General features: G+C 37.2%; 1 protein-coding gene across 1 annotated transcript in view; it reads right to left on the bottom strand.

Annotated features, from left to right (window-relative positions):
- Positions 1-17,545, bottom strand: part of USH2A (usherin) — a 584,211-nt gene that overhangs the window by 72,152 nt on the left and 494,514 nt on the right. The window contains exons 59-61 of the mRNA XM_070728574.1: positions 10,815-10,973; positions 7,813-7,975; positions 1,302-1,656 (exon numbers count right to left, since the gene is read on the bottom strand). Coding sequence (XP_070584675.1) covers positions 1,302-1,656; positions 7,813-7,975; positions 10,815-10,973 — 677 coding nt within the window. The remainder of the gene's footprint in view (positions 1-1,301; positions 1,657-7,812; positions 7,976-10,814; positions 10,974-17,545) is intronic.

Here is a 17,545-nt window from a genome sequence, read left to right as displayed (position 1 = left end):
ACTATCATGCTTAAACCAGCATGCACTGTAAATGGCATAGATAAAATTATATTTCAAGGGTTGAAAAATATCTGATTTTGGTAGGACTCTCTTCATTCTAGACATTCAAAGCTTAAGGCACCAGTCCAGAATTATGTTTAGTAGAATTTATCTCTGAGTAAACATGCTTCTCCCTAGGATGGCTCATTGGTAATGAAAATGTTTAACTAAGTTTCTTTTGGGTGCCTTATCACTTTTGCTCAATTAAGAAATATATAGGAAAATAACATACTGCAAAGCCAAAGTTAGCCTATATTTACAAAATACCTCTGAGACCATCACAGATCATGTAGCAATTCTTATAAAACATAGATGGAGAGGTGATATAGGAAATTATCAGCATGTCTATTTGCAAATTAAAAAAAGAAAAACTGGGAAGATAGGGAATATCCTGTGAAAGGGCTGGGTGGCTATCAGCTGAATGGAGAACAGACTTATTGCTTTGCCTTCTTGAATATGGGTGATTTGGGACAGAACATGCCATCATAATCACATTTTTTTAAAAGAAAAAAGCAAGTCCATTTCTTCAAGTCATTTTACCAGGTACGCCTATTGGCTCAGGAAGATTTTCCACCCATGTGATAGCCATCATCACCTATATTAACCATATATCAGTTAAAGGACCATACTTGAACAATCTAGCAATTAGCTAGATAGGGAGGTTAATATGTCCCTGAAGAAAGCAATGATAAGCTAATATGTATACAGTCACTTGGAATCAAGCTCAACTCAAATATATTGCTCCTTTTTTAAAAAAAAATCAACTCCTCCCTCTCAAAATAGAACAATTAGATGTGAAAGGCAATAAAGATAGGGCTACTACATACCTTGCATTTGACCATTTCATAATCTGTAGTCCAAAACATTTGGTGCACAACAAATAGGAACATGTATGCTAGTACTAAAGTAATAGTGACTCATTAAGCTTATGAAAAGCATCAAATTATCAGGGGAAACAAAATCTTTACTAAACTGTTCTTTCATTTCTTCTATGCAGGAAGAATATCTCTTTTAAATTGATGCCTACATCAGTTTCAGACAAGGGAAGCTTGCTTTTGACACAATAGTTATATTTCCCCCGATAAATTTTATGGTTTTCTGAAATTCACTGAATTAAACAGCCGACTTATGTTTAAATAAGCAGGTCCTTTGAAATACGTGTAGAAATCCTAAGAGAGGTCAAAAAATGGATACAGCATTTCTGAATACTTAAACTGAATCCAAAGATGATTCACACATTGACTGGTTAATCTAGTACTTACTGGAACTGTTAGTGCAGTAACATCCTGAGTGTTAATTGTTGGGTCATTCTGTTTTTCTTGATAGACAACATGATACTGAGAAATAGCACCATTAGGAGAAGTTGGGCTGGTCCAATTTAAGAACAAAGAATGAGCGCTGATCACTTGTGCTGAGGGAGCTTTCATGCCTGATGGTGGAGCTTCTAGGGTCTGTGTTGAAGACCATGAACTATTCACAGAACCTTTGGAATTCTGAGCCTCGATACGGTATTCATACTCTGTAAATGGCAGAAGAGCATCTGTAGCATCAATAAACTCTAAAGGGCCCTCAGACCAGATGAATACAAGCATTTCCTCTTGAGTCTCCATAGGACGTCTGAAAAGCAGACCAAAAATATTTGATGGTTATTTGGCCAAGTTCAAATATAATGACTAGATCCTAAAGTACACATTTCAAAACTACCACAATCTAGTATAGTTTCTCTGATAAATGTTAATGCTGATCTACAAGATTGCATTAAATGCTCCTCATGTCCAAAACACTGACCTTTTTGAATTCTCCTAAAGAGAAGAAAAGAGAAGAAAAGGAAAGGGAAAAAAGGTGACCATTGCAGGGTTCTTTTTAAGGGTAACATGGAAAAATGTTTGAAATGTTACCAGAAGAATTATGTATTGATTATTTTGGTATTTTATTCATGGGTGTCATTTAGGTGAAAGTTTAATATATAGGAGACAAGTATACAGCCTGCGCACTAAGATGCATACATTAATAATCTGTTTTAGGAGTTCTCTAATTAAGAATAAAAATGCTGAATTGTATGCACAGTCATTAAATAGATGCTTAAAACAAGAACCTCAAAGTTTATCTGATCTAGTGTAAAAGTGAGTAATAATTTGAGTTCTGCAGTCTTTGACTTTTGAAGGTATTTTCATTAAATTCATTAAATTCATTAAATTCATTAAATTCATTAAATTCATTAAATTCAGTTTATTTCCATGGTGAGGACTAATCCCAGCGACCAGTTAGGTCCCATAGAGTTGGCCTTCTCCGGGTCCCGTCGACTAAACAATGTCGTCTGGTGGGACCCAGGGGAAGAGCCTTCTCTGTGGTGGCCCCGACCCTCCGGAACCAGCTCCCCCCGGAGATTAGGATTGCCCCCCCTCCTTGCCTTTCGTAAACTCCTTAAAGCCCACCTCTGCCGTCAGGCATGGGGGAACTGAGATAGCTTCCCCAGGCCTATATTGTTTATGTATTGTATGTTGTGTGCATGTTTTTTCAATTATGGGTTTTAGTTTTAATTATTAGATTTGTATTGTATATTGTTTTTCTATTACTGCTGTGAGCTGCCCTGAGTCTACGGAGAGGGGCGGCATACAAATTTTAATAATAATAATAATAATAATAATAATAATAATAATAATAATAATAATAATAATGGTTTAGAAAATGTAAGGGAAAAACTTCAAACTAAAAAAAAAACCCCATGTGTTTTATTCTGCTTGCCACTGAGAACTGATTCCATATATATATATGTGTATATGTATACATTTTAGTGCAAAATGTCTTTTCGCTTTGATTATAAAAATCAGTTATTGAAGAAAAGTGGAGGAAAAAAAATCATTTTAAGTACCACAAGCCTCTTTTTAATGCTAAGTAGATGTGTTTGCACTAAACAGCATTTCCCTTTAAAAATAGCTGTTTGCTGAATTTATAAATTAATGTTTAGCAATATGGGGAATCTGTAAGAAACAGCTTCCCTGCGCTGAAATATCAAAAATGTCACCAACTGTGAGCTTTTCCACCAGCAAAAGCTGAACAATGTAGCCTGGTTAAAATGTTTAGATCATATTACTGCTGAATATTTAATGAACGAAACTTATGCTTAGGCAAATAGTTCCATCTGTAGTGCTAAAGAGACAGCATATCTTGTATGAATAAACTGTGAACAGAAGTATTTGAGCAATCTCTAATCATTTCAAAAGGCTGAGTATTTAGAATTCAACTGCTCATTTAAGTGGAAGTTTTTCTCCTAACATAGCAAGCAATAAAAGGAGAAGGATGCCATTTTAAAGAAATGTCAGTTGCCTCTACTTCTGCGCTTTTCTTGCCTTGCCACTTACTCCTTAACATATGTAGTCAGATTTTCAATTTTTACCATGGCAAACCTGCATAGCCAATAGCAAAGCCAGTATATTTGAAGTGTTAATTCTGAAAATAAAAGGGATCCTTTAAAAAAATTAAAATAAAATAGAAGATGTCATTCTTTGAGTCGGTGTGTGAAATTTAATTTTGTGGGTTTTGCATAGCTATTATGCATATGGCTTTTTTCATGTGACAATTGTGTGCTCATTATAGAACACTCTCCCTTGGCCTTTGCACATTCAGTCTTAGGTCGGAAAAGAAGCTTGGTGAATGTAATTGGCAAACTCCATGCATGTGATGAAATGTAGTGAGGAGGTGGAACTCACGGGGAAGGGGCTGTATTCCAGAGGAGCCCCTGCCTGATAATTCACTGGGGTAGATCTGTACAATTGGGTATCATCAGCATATTCTTCCTATGGCAGTGGATATACTTACCCAGGGGTCACATATACATGGTAAATAGGAGAGGAGAATTCACTTTTATATTCACTCACTTTACAAATATTGTAACTTTAATGAAAATGGTAAGTGTGTTAGAAATGGCTGACACTAATATATGGATACATCTTGAAGTGTAGACAGAAAGTGGTTCCAATAATCAGAGATGTCTCTTAACTCTTTGCATTATCCTTTATAGTCTGGAGAAACTCTTGAACTCCATTCCCATCTTTTAACCAGTCAACATCTAACCATCCCTCCCCTCTATAGAACAAGTAAATATTGTTCAAATGAAAAACCTCCTTCTAACCACTTTGAATATAAAATATCCTTCTAGCCCCCATTAAATATACTGCTCAAAAAAATAAACACTCAAATAATACATCCTAGAAATGAATGAATGAAATATTATCATTGAATACTTTGTTCTGTTCAAAGTTGAATGTGCACAACAGCAGGTGAAATTGATTGTCAATCAGTGTTGCTTCCTAAGCGGACAGTTTGATTTCACAGACGTTTGATTTACTTGGAGTTATATTGTGTTGTTTAAAGGTTCCCTTTATTTATTTTTTTGAGCAGTGTATAAAATCAAGTCAACCTAATGATAACATGCCTTTAAATCTTATCATTATATTGACTTTATTTTGTATTTATTCTGTAATCAAGTCTCTCTGTGTATAAGCTTGCTTCACACAAATATGCAGCAGCCACATAAATACACACAGATATGCACAGGTTTATGGTTCCGAAATAAATGGATAATAAATATTGCCACCCCTCACATAGTTTTATTCCAATTAAGACTCTAGGCCTTTGAGAAAAAAAAAAGGTTTGTGACGGGGAAGGAGAGAAAGATATCATGAAGGTTAGCATAGAAGAAGCCGAAACCCTTGAAAATTTAGATCTTTCAGTTTTAATGAAAAACTGCCTACTCACTTGCTGGTTAAATAATTTTAATTTGATGTATACATGCCAAAAAGGCAGGGCAGCAAAAGATGAAACAGAAATTACATGCAAAACATCATCTAAAAATATTGAAGGGTTTTTGTTACAGCAGTCTAAGGCTGTGTATGAACACTGCATGGAAAAAAAAGTGTGCTCACATTCCATTTCTGTCCTTACATATTTCTGATTTCCCCCCCCCATAGCTATCTGAGAAAGATGTGATATTGTTGTTGTCTAAGCACATTTAAACTTCAGCTGAAATAACTGCCAAGTGATTCATGCCTATATAGGTGAATATAACGATTGTATCTGGAGCCCCAGTGCGCCATTTTCATTTCACTTTAAATAAAAAACAAAATGTATCTATGTCAGTCAGTGCCCTTCTGCTGTACTCCGAGGTATCAAACAGGCTACAATTATGATTGTGAAGTGATTGTGTCACATTGGAGGAAGGTTTATTGCTTTCGAGTCTGCTAGGCAGTAACACATTCTGTTTCATATTACTCTTTATATCATTGTTTGGCTGTGACTGGAATAATCAAATGCCATCAAATGCTGTCAAATTCAATTTACAATATTTTCCACTTTCTGCATTATATTTCCTGCTTTCCCTTTCCCTGGCTGCTATGGAATTGCTGCTATAATCGTCAGTGTTGTTTACAAAATCAGCAGAATGAAAATGTGTTGCGGACTGTGAAAGATACTTTATTTCCTTTTATACACAATTGGGGCTTAATCTATTTGGTCATACAATTAGCATAGAAAAGGGAAACGATTCCAAATCGAGCCACATTTTACAAACTACTAGAAGCCTTCAGCCAAAATACTAGCAAGTTGGTTCAAGAAAAGACATACTAATATCAACTGCCTTTTAAAGAATCAATCGCTCCTTGACAAATAGTACAGAAGCAGCCAAATCAAGTTTGACCAAGTTCCTTTGTCACTATGAAGATCTTGCACCTTCAAGCATCAGCCTGATTATTGTTTTCCTTGCTAAGCCATTGTCATTGGCAGTTATTGCCTAGCCTAATGAGCAATTTTTCTTTTTTCTGTCACTCCTTCCTTCAACTCCATGGGTCATCATTCCACAGCAATGATAATTTTCAGATTAATGCCTAGTTCTTCCTATTTAGGGATCGCCTTCTGCTGCACGAATCCCAGCGACCGGTTAGGTCCCACAGAGTGGGTCTTCTCTGGGTCCCGTCAACTAAACAATGCCGCTTGGCGGGACCCAGGGGAAGAGCCTTCTCTGTGGTGGCCCCGGCCCTCTGGAACCAACTCCCCCCAGAGATTAGAATTGCCCCCACCCTCCTTGCCTTTTGTAAGCTACTTAAAACCCACCTCTGCCGCCAGGCATGGGGGAATTGAGATGCTCTTTCCCCCTGGGCCTTTACAATTTCATGTATGGTATGTCTGTATGTATGTTTGGTTTTTTATATTAATGGGTTTTTAATCATTTTTAGTATTTATTGGATTATTATTGTACATTGTTTTATTATTGCTGTTAGCCGCCCCGAGTCTCCGGAGAGGGGCGGCATACAAATCCAATAAATAAATAATAAATAAATAAATTTATTTTCTTCAAACTGCTTTTTACTCCTTCTCATCCTTTCCTCTTAACTTGTCATCTATCAGCATTCATTGCAGCAGATGTCGGGCCTGCCCGGAGCTTCTGGCGAGGGGCAGCCCATCACCTTCCAAAAGGTACCCAAAAGGAGATCACACAGTTGCTGTTAACACCCAATTCTGCCCCCTTTTTTGCCATCTCAGTGACCAAAGGGATTTAAGCCAATTGCCATAGCCCTATGTCTCTAATAACAGCAAAGCACCCCCTAACCTGTCCTGTCCCCAAATCCTAGTCTGGAGTAAGCGAAAAAATGGCTGTCACGTAAAGGTGAGGCAGCCGTAAAAAAAATTCCTACTCGGCCCCAAAATCTGACCATCAAAAGCTGACAGAAAGGGGAGGGTGGGCGGGTGCCTGAAACATGGTCCATAAGCAGAAGGAAAGGGGGGATGGCGGTGAGCCAGCCCCTCTTATACAGGGATCACCGCACCCACTGGGTGCTCTCACATGTTCATGTGAGAGCGCCCTCAGCACTCTGCAACAGCGGCTGTGTTTTTCTGGCCCTGCCGCAAATACGTTTACTTTCAATTCTACAGAATTGCTGTCATTTTTCAAAAACAATTTTCCCAACATACCAACTTTTCTTGCTTGAACAATTGAACATTCTTATCAATTATATTTTCTTGATCAATGAATACAGAAGACTTCCTGCACAACCCTAATATATCACAGAAGTCTGGGGCAAGCAAGCCATGTGCAAGTTTAAAATAGTGTAGAAACATGTACACAATACTAGTGACTTGTTCTTCTAATTGGAGTTTCTTGAACTTGGTGGATAAAACACCAAAGTATATCTGATCATAATTAATGCTGACAAAAGAATTACATTGCAAAATAAAGCTAGAAGAGTTTTAATGCAGACGCAGATTCTGCATCCAGCATGATGCATATTTAAAAAAGCTATTTGATCCATCTGCATTCAAAAAGTCTCACTGAGACTTGATTTAAATGTTATTTTTGCCATGCTGAAAATTCAATTCATGGTTAAGTCTCAAAATAGCAGTAATGTTAAAATACTCTTTTTATAACAGAGATGATATAATCTTTCTTCCATAAGCACTATGTCTTTCTAGAGACCTTTGAATGTTTTGCTTAACTGCCTAGGACTTCCCAGTGAAAGGCTACCAAAATTTTTACTACCACAGTGTGGGCGTGGCTTATGCAGGACGCCCTGCATTTTCTTTCAACATCTTTCAGTGCAAATTGGGTGCTCTGTGGTGGAGCTCCATTTTTGCTACCACACTGCGTTTCCCCCCATCCGGGCTGTAGCCTACCCCTGGGGCTACCCATATTGAAAAAACCTTCAACTTCACAGAAAGCATCCACTGCATCATAAGGTCTATAATATTTAAGGTTTAAAAGTACAAAACTTCAAGAACTACCTGTAAATAAAGTAGTTTGTAATTATCCCATTGGGGTTTTTGGGAGGTAACCATTTCACATTTATATATGTTGGTCCAATGGCTGAAATGACAGGAGGACTCAAAACTTCAGGAAAGGCTTCAGCAGTGGTTGCATATACTTGTTCACCAACTCCGCAGTCAGCTAGAAGAATACAAACCAGATCTTAGGAATCATATTGCCTGTCAAGCATGCAAAGTACTCTTATAATTGTCGATGAGTCAAGAACTAATATCTCTTAATGAAAACACGTCTCTTTCAAATCATTGTAACCATGTAATAAAAAATAAAATACATGGGGTCTTGAGGCTTCTAGTAGAAAGTCCAGACAAAATTATTTTATTTATCTATTAAATATCTACATTACCTCTCTTATCTCTGGGCAGTTAACACCATTCATCAGAGAGTTCGGTAAATAAGAAAGGAAAGTACAGTGGTCCCCCGATTATTGCGAGGGTTCCGTTCCAGGACCCCTCGCAATGATCGGTTTTTCGCGAAGTAGCGCTGCGGAAGTAAAAACACCATCTGTGCATGCGCAGATGGTGTTTTTACTTCCTCCGCAGCAGCGAGGAGCCGAAGATTGGGGTTTCCCCGCCGCCCACGCAAACTCCTCGCTGCTGCCGCGCCCGCCGCTGGTCTTGTCCGCCCGACGCTTGTCCGCCGCCTGCCTGCCCGCCGCGCGCCTGCCCTTCGCCCGCCCGCCCACGCCGTTCGCTCGCGCCGCTTCCCAGCTGAGTCCTGAAGCGAACTTCCGCGTTTGGCTTCAGGACTCAGCTGGGAAGCGGCGCTGGGGTTTCCCTGCCGCCCACGCAAACTCCTCGCTGATGCCCGCCGCTCGCCCTCCCGCCAGCAAGAGGGGGAAGACCCAGTGAAGCCGCCCAGCAGCTGATCTGCCCGGCGCCATCTACGCATGCGTGGCCATAGAAAAAAGGGCACGCATGCGCAGATGGTGTTTTTACTTCCGGGTTGAAAAATCGCCATATAGCCGTTTCGCAATGATCGGGATCGCAATACCCGGGGGATCACTGTATACTATTCATAGCATCTTCCAAATCAAGCTCAGCCCCTGTTGTCTTACGAGACAGATCCATGCAGCTTGTTGTGATTTATTTCTGAAGGGTTTTATTTATTTGCCAGTCTAGCCTTGAGCTATGGTATTCTACAGAATTTTCCATCCCAATATTGTTCAGACTCAAATTGACATGTGCATGTAAATGAAATAAAATGTTATCCAAACTGAATTTAATTGGATATGTCCATGCAGGTTTTTTGGCAAACAGTATTCCTTCTGAGACTGTTTTCATGTCCTAATTTGTTTATAGTTTCGTGGGGTTCCTGAAGGTCTACCAACCAAATACTAACTAGAATTAATTCTGATTACAGTAAGCCCTCACCTATCGCTGGTGTTACGTTCCAGACCCGGCCGCGATAGGTGAAATCCGCGATGGGGAATTTATCGACTGATAGTACTTATTTAAGTATTTATATTGTAATTGTTTGGTAAGTTTTCATTGTTTTAAGTGTTTATAAACCCTTCCCACACAGTATTTTATTTTAGATACAGTATTTAAATACAGTATTTACAATTTTAGATATTTTTTTTTGAAAAACCTGCCGATCGAGTTCCGCGGGCTGTTTAAATCTGCCGATCGACTTCCTCAGAAACTCGCGAACCAGCGAAGATCCGCGAATGATTTTTCTCATTAATATTTCTTGAAAACCCGCAATGAAGTGAAGCCGCAGTAGGTGAAGCACGATATAGCGAGGGACTACTGTACTTTCTGAGCCTATACAATATTGCCTAAAAATTGCCTTTCCCCCCCTTGAAAATGTTTCTTTAGAAATGGCGGTTGCAAGGACAGACAAATACCATACATTTCTCATGATAGCAGGAACGACAATTAATAGTGAACACATGAATTTCCATTTGCCTTCTTAGTTTCTGCACTGTATGGTGTGTTTCTCATAAGTTCCGTTCAAACATGTCAAATAAATTGATATCAAAGTCTGCTCATAACACATAGTAAGCTGACACAAACATAGAAACATAGAAGATTGACGGTAGAAAAAGACCTCATGGTCCATCTAGTCTGCCCTTATACTATTTCCTGTATTTTATCTTAGGATGGATATATGTTTATCCCAGGCATGTTTAAATTCAGTTACTGTGGATTTACAAACTACGTCTGCAGGAAGTTTGTCACAAAATCACAAAAATAAGAATCAGTGAGTTGCAATACTCATTCTTTCTTGCTTACTGTTTTGCTTTCTGAAAATCAGCCCTTTGAAAAATATTGGCTAAACTTGTGCTTTTTTAAATGTATGCCTAAGCTCAGTTATCAGTCCTTATTAAAACCTTATCTGTTTGGCAATGTATGATTTACAACATCCCTTATTTAAGAATACAGACAATGCAAGATACTTTTGGAAACAATTTGGTTTGGGGCAATATTATGATAATGATGATGATGATTTTCCATAGATTTGGTTTGTTTTTCAATGGAGGAATGCCACTTGCAGAAGCCCAGAGGCCAAGCCAGTCTCATATTCAATACCACCTGAAGAATTCCATTATGCTGTACCCATGTTAACAAAACCCATTACATTTCTTATAATTCTAAATAAGTGAGAGTTTATCCTTCTGTTTCCTATAAATAATAAAAGGGATATATAAATTACTGATGTAGCATTAATTGGGAATGGATTTTCTCCGATGTGTATTTCTAGAACAATTTTAAAAAACACCTTGTTTTATGTTTTTCATAAAAAGAGCTGACATTCTCCCAAATGTGAACTATTTAAATTTTCTATTGAAATATTCATGATACAATATGGAGATGTGTAAAATAAATGATTCAATCCTAGGTTTGCTTTTACTAGGTAAACATTTAGGAATAAGATGTTATTCTGTTATTTAAACAGAATATGTTTTGCAAAATTGCACTGTCTTCCAATAACAAAATGGAATTACGTAACATCTTACCATTCTGGCATGCTTGAATCCTTATCTCATATTGGGTGCATGGATCAAGTCCACCCAGAACAATGAATTTGGACTGCCCAGCTGGTTTTACAAGTGGGGAGGTACTGCCAGCATCGAGTAATATATTGTACTCCAAAGGTACATTGCTCTTAAAAGTCCCTGTAATAACATAAATAAAATAAGTTAATAGAATGTTATTGAATTGGAAATGGTTGGAAGAAAACTTCCTATATTTTAAAATAAAAGCAATGATTTTGAAACTGCTATAGCATTGATATTCTGATGAGTGAATGGAATGAAATGGGCAGATTTACTAAACTCAGTGGGGAAACCACATGATTTGGTTAGTTCCAGAGTTCATACATTTATGTCAGAATGAAAGGAACAGTAAAAGCAAAAGTGAACTAATTTACCCTAAGTACAAATGGCAGTTTTGTTATTTGGTGTCAAAGTTACCGTGAGCACAATGACAACCTGCCATAATGCATTTTCATGTTCACTAAAGAACAAGGATTTAGTTGGTTAATATTCCCAGCAATACTCTTTTTCATAATTTACAACAACTAGATGCTGATGGGTTATTTAACATTTATGAAGTTAAGATGTACGTAATCAGAAAGTTGTGATTATCTTTATGAATTAAAAAAGTTAAATTATTATGTTTTTTCCCTCTTATGACTTCATTGCATGGCAAGTGCAAATTTTGTAACAGGACAAGTCAAATAAACAGCATCTCAATTGTGTCCTCTGCAATTCTTCTTCATACTTGCACAGTGAAAAATGGACAAGTCAATGGAAGAGGATCTTGAATTGTTCAATACTATATTCATTTTAAAAGAAATATGTCCCGGAAGGAAAATGTTTAAACAAAAATAGTTGCTTTTAAATGTTATGTTCAGGATTCTTGATTAGAGACATTAGTAGAATCAACTGGCAACAGAAACTATTAATTTTGAAATACATTTTCTCAACTAAACCTGAAATGGTGGTATTTCAGATTCAATCTTTAATTCTTTTAGAATTTCATTTTAAGGGTTTTCATTCTTTGGATTAATATAAAAGAAAATGTTTCCATTTATATTTATTATTGTATATCTATCTTATCATAAAGCCAGAATATATTACACTGCCTTATTAATTACTTAAAGTAACTTAATTAATAAATTAGTTAATAATTGCTCTTAATACTGGCTTTGTTTTGTACAAATATAGAGCAAGTATATAGTAGTAGATCAGGAAATGTCAATAGAGAAGGAAGGCAAAATGATTGATAAATTATTATTTTATTTTTTTAAAAAAGCTGTTAACCAAGGTTAACAATTACTTGTCCACTTACACAGTTTCTAATTTTGGTTTTCAAGCAACAGTGTTATATGCTGCAAGTACTGAAATTAGTGAAGCAGAGGAGATAGCTGAACTATTATAGAGAAGTTCAAATGGCAAAGAGCTGGCAGTTCAGTTAATCTGTAACATTAAAGAATGACCTCTTAAGTCTGTTGGGTGAAATGTTGAGAAGATACTGGAAGGCCATTTCTCTGCTTCATTATAACCAAGGAAAAATGTCTTACAACAAGAAAAAAATGCAGCTTTATAAACCCTCAAAACTTATTCTAGTACTTTATAAACCCCCAAAACTTATTCTAGTTATGAACCCTCAAAACCTATTCTAGTTTAGAAGATATATTCCAACAGAATTTTAGGTTGGAAAAGTAAGGATAGCCAGGATCAGAAACTATAGGTGAAACTCAAAAAATGAGAATATCGTGCATTTATCCCCAAATCAACAGACTCTGGAAAATTTGCATCTCATTTGGAAACCAAGGACCCAGAGTATGGAGGAAGAATGGAGAGGCACACACTGCAAGGTTCTTTAGGTCCAGTGTAATGTTTCTACAATCTGTGTTGATTTGGGGAGCCATGTCATTTGCTGGTGTTAGAGATAATACCATGGTAAGATAATACCATGGTTTAAACATCCAAAGTAAAATAAAAGGAGACTCAATGGATATGTACTGGTGGGTCCTTATGCAATCTAAATTTATTAAAAAGACAAGGAACTCAAATGCCAAAATGTTGTTTCTTTTCATAGAGGAAGAATACTGTGACCACTAGCCTCTCATTAACACTTGATGAATAAAAAGTAATTTTATTCTAGGAGACAATATCAATTAAAATGACTATCTCAGTGGGAGAATCACTGTTAATCCTTATTTTAAAACTTGATTTCAAAAGAGAGAAATACTGTATATCATTTCTATATAAAGTATTAAAAGCATAAGAGAGAAATTATCCATGGAAAAAGTAAACTCTACAGAAAATAAGGTTCAATCTGACATAAATACTTCCTGCAGGGTGTGTAATGTCATTTTATAATAGTTATTACGTAGGGAGGAATGCAGTACTACTTTCAATTGCTCCTATCACCACCTGCTTTTTCATAGTACTGTACCGCATTTCTCAGGTCCCAATTTTATGAGTTGCCTTTCCTTTACAATTTAGCTTTTCATGGGTAGTCTTAGATATAGCAAAGCCTCATATTTAATTGTCAGGATCTTGTAAAAATATTTTATTGTGATTTTTCAAGTTCTCAGTTATTGATCTCTTGGTCAACACCATTCCACGCATCCTCAACCTATCCGCATTCTGTATCTAAGAAATCTTTATATTTAGCCTCTTGTTATTGGACCTTTGTAAAAACTTTCCTGCTTCATCAAACATTATGTTTCTACTTAATTTTTCAGATAATAAGCCTAATGGATACACTTTATGATCAGCAACAAACAGCAGGCTTAATAATTCCTTAAAATGCATTATTGTTTAGAATTACTGATTAAAGAAGATAGATTTTTGATATATTCTTCCTTTTTTCCGTGCTCTAATCTAGACTATGGTTCTCAACCATCTCCATCAGATAACTCAGTAAATTATCAATACAATATAGCAAAAAGCAGGTACATAAAATTCATGTACAAATTGTATGTCACAGAAGCGAGTATACCCCCTCACATTTTGTAAATATTAAAGTATATCTTTTCATGTTACAACATTGAAGAAATGACAGTTGGCTACAATGTAAAGTAGTGAATATACAACTTGTATAACAGTGTAAATGTGCTGTCCCTTCAAAATAACACAACACACAGCCATTAATGTAATTAGTGTATTCATTTCTGTGACGTATTGTGCATCCATGCACACAAATCATTTTGTGAAATAACAAGAAGAATTTTTTATAATTTAATTAATGATTCCCAGGTTTGGTGATGGGTGGCAAGTGCCCTCACCTATCACAACTGGTAGGAAATGCAATATTTATCACACATTTCATCAGACAAAGAAAGTGGATATGCTAGACAGGGAGAAATTGACATCAAAATTGTAATTATGAATAAGCTCTTATGAATAAGTTTATGAATAAGTTTTTCTTTTAACCCAAAAAAGAAAATATGAATGATTTCTTTGACAACATTGTTCAATGTTCCAGGGAATACACACAAGCTTTACAAATATACATGGCTATCAGCTGCTTAACATGTCAATGATAGGGTTGAATTCTTGGTGTGTGAGTGAACCATGCTGTACTTACTCAGCACATTAATTTCTAAGCAAGAGCTTCTTATAAGTCTTTCTCTTCACATCCCTTAGAAAAATACCTTGGTAATAGGACTGTCCTTTTAAAGTGATTGGCAAGTTTCTGTTTCAAATATTATTAACGGGTCTAAGTAGAAAAATCTTGGATCAAACCAAGATCCTATAGTGCCCCCATCTGTGTCCTTGTCAGGCACCCCAGGAAGTGCATAAAATAAAATAAAAGATGACAGCTGACTGTAATTATCTATTCCCCTATCCCTAGCAGCAGATATTTTACATTCACTTCCCACATGGCAATGTACACTAAACTATGAGAATCTACTATAATTTCTTATCTTTAAGTTTTAAAACGTATCAATTCAAACAGATAAAAGGGAAAGGAAAGAACAGAGGAAAGTTTTTTATTCTGATCCAAAAGAACTTAGCTTTCCTTTTTGACTAGGATTACCATATAAAAATTGTTGTTGCAGCCTGTCGGCCGCTGGCCCCTCCAGCAGCCAAATCAGAGAAAAAGGCTTGGGAGTCAGCACTACTGTCAGGTAAACCTGGAAGCTCTGAGGGGAAAGAGGGAATGGAACTGGCAGAGAGAGAGAGACAGAGGCAGAGCCTAAGCCAGTGATGGCGAACTTATGGCATGGGTGCCACAGGTGGCATGTGGAGCCATATCTGCTAGCACGCAATCTGTTGCCCTACCTCAGCTTCAACATGCATACGTGTGCTGGCCAGTTGATTTTTGGCTTGCACAGAGGCTCTGGGAGGGCGTTTTTGGCTTCCATAGAGCCTCCAGGGGGATGGGGGAGGACATTTTTACTCTCCCCTGGCTCCAAGTAAGCCTTTGGAGCCTGGGGCCGGCAAAATACAAGCCTACTGGGCCCACCAGAAATTGGGAAACAGGCCATTTCCAGCCTCTAGAGGTCCTCTGGGGGGGGCAGGGGAAGGTGTTTTCACCCTCCCCAGGCCTTGGATTATGGGTGTGGGCATTTGCGCATGCACGCACGCTCTTTCGGCACCTGAGGGAAAAAAGGTTCCCCATCACTGGCCTAGGCCATCCATCAGCTCTCAAATTGAGAGTCAACATCCCCCAGGTCTGGAGGTGATTAATGAAAAGGAAGAGGAAGATCCGGGTCCAGTATCAGTATTGGGCTGCAGCATGGACGATCCAGTACGCCGTCCCGGTAGGAAAAATGGAGATGCGCATGCATCTCTGCAGCCCCAATGTGTGCACCAGTGTGCGCATGAGATTTGGCTTTTGCACATGCACAGGAAGGAAAATTTTTGGTGGTTTTTTTCTTCCATGCATGTGCGGAAGCAAGGAAATTGCCCAAAATTGGCGACATCTCATGCATACGTGCATCCTCGCATGAGAATTTGCTTCCCATGCATGCGCAGAAGCTAAATCCCATGCAAGCACGCATGTGCCTGCACACCAGATGCGCACACACCGGTCACTGGGAGCGCACCAGTAGCAAAGTAGAAGAGCCACAGCTGATAATGAGATGCCACCCTAGCTCTGGAAAATAAAAGCAAGAGGAAAAGGTGAATAAGTGTGGCAGACAATTATTAATCTTCCAATTGGCCGGACTTGTTAGCCTGTGAAATAAACTTTTTGCTAGGACTGCTGTCATTCCTCATAAAAGACTCTATTGAGTTCAAGTCAGAAGATTTGTCGTGTTTGGGGAGCTGGGTAGATATTAATTCAGATACCTGGCAAATGGTACCAGTGCCTTCTATATAGCTTGAGATCATCCAGATATTTGCAGAACATGTTTGGTCACCAATTTTTTTAAATTAAAAATTCTTGGTGTAAACAACCTGATCACACAAAAAAATTCAACACAGAATCACTTTAGCTAGTTTTAGATCTGCACAGGGATTGGACTGTTAAAGTGAATACTCAAAGCTTTCATAGAAACTGATTATCAAAACTGAGACAGTACAGGACACTTTGCAATGAAATCAGCTGTAAGTCAAATTCATCTACTTTCCCCTGGGTTTTTAAATCCTTTTAGGCAGTACGGTTGGAGGGGAGTGAGTTTAATTTAAGATTTTAATCTTTTTCATATATTATAGCATTTCTATAATGGATTTTATGCTTCTAAAAACTAAAAGATTGACAGCTCAGGATATTATAGATCTATTAAGAATTGATTCAATGGACATACAGTAATATTTACTATGCCAGGCATGCATGTAAATGCTTACCTGGTAACTTTATATTTAATGCTTTTATATTATCTTTTCATCTGGTGACCTTTGTGCAAGGTGTAAATATTTTAAAATTTTAAATAATTTGGGATTAATACTGAATATTAAAATGGTTATTATGTTTTTAGCTGTATTTGAATATTTTTCATAACAGAAATGAATTGACTTTTTTTTAAATCCTAAATTATAAACAAGCTAATTTGTTATATATCAACATTACTTTTTTAAATAAATAACAATATTACTTATAAGCATCTTTATCCCTCCCTCCCCCCTCCCTCCCCCCTCCCTCCTCCCTCTCTCTCCCCTCTCCCTCCCTCCCTCCACCGCCTCTCTTTCCTCTCTATCTTCATCATCTTGCAATGCTACTTCTCATTACAAAGAACCTAGGATTTATTTTACCTCTCTTTCTGAATTTTTATTGGTCTGTGTTTCATTTGTGGTCATAATACATATTGATTCAATTAAACAGGAAAGAAAAAGTAGCATGGTTATCAGTGACTGTTTTAACCTGTCCTGAAACCAATTTTACTTTTAAAACTAAAATGTAAAACTGAAACAGACTGAAACTAAAGCTACTAGTATAACTCAATGTCCATCATTAAATTAAATCGATAATATGGCATTTTAAAAATATTTGAACAGAGTATAGTTGATTTTATTGCTTAACTATTTCATTAATTAGTTCATCATCTGTTACAGATGACTTAAATTATTTTGATGCCTAAAGTAGAAAAACCGAAAAGGTCTATTGCTGTTATCTGGAATTGATATCTTTTCCTAATACCTGCTTTAGGATTTATATCAGGGTATGTAGATTTAATAGCTGTAAGCTGATGAGCACTTGTAAGCAGAGGCAACCAGAAGCCGATGCAATGGGAATGAGATAGAAGGGTTACTGTCACTTTAAGAAGTTGGGTAAGAAGCTGTTTATA

Source organism: Erythrolamprus reginae, chromosome 1 (genome assembly GCF_031021105.1).
Source record: "Erythrolamprus reginae isolate rEryReg1 chromosome 1, rEryReg1.hap1, whole genome shotgun sequence".
NCBI lineage: Eukaryota > Metazoa > Chordata > Lepidosauria > Squamata > Dipsadidae > Erythrolamprus > Erythrolamprus reginae.
Note: the sequence above shows the minus strand (reverse complement) of the source record. Positions and strands in the feature narration are given on the sequence as shown.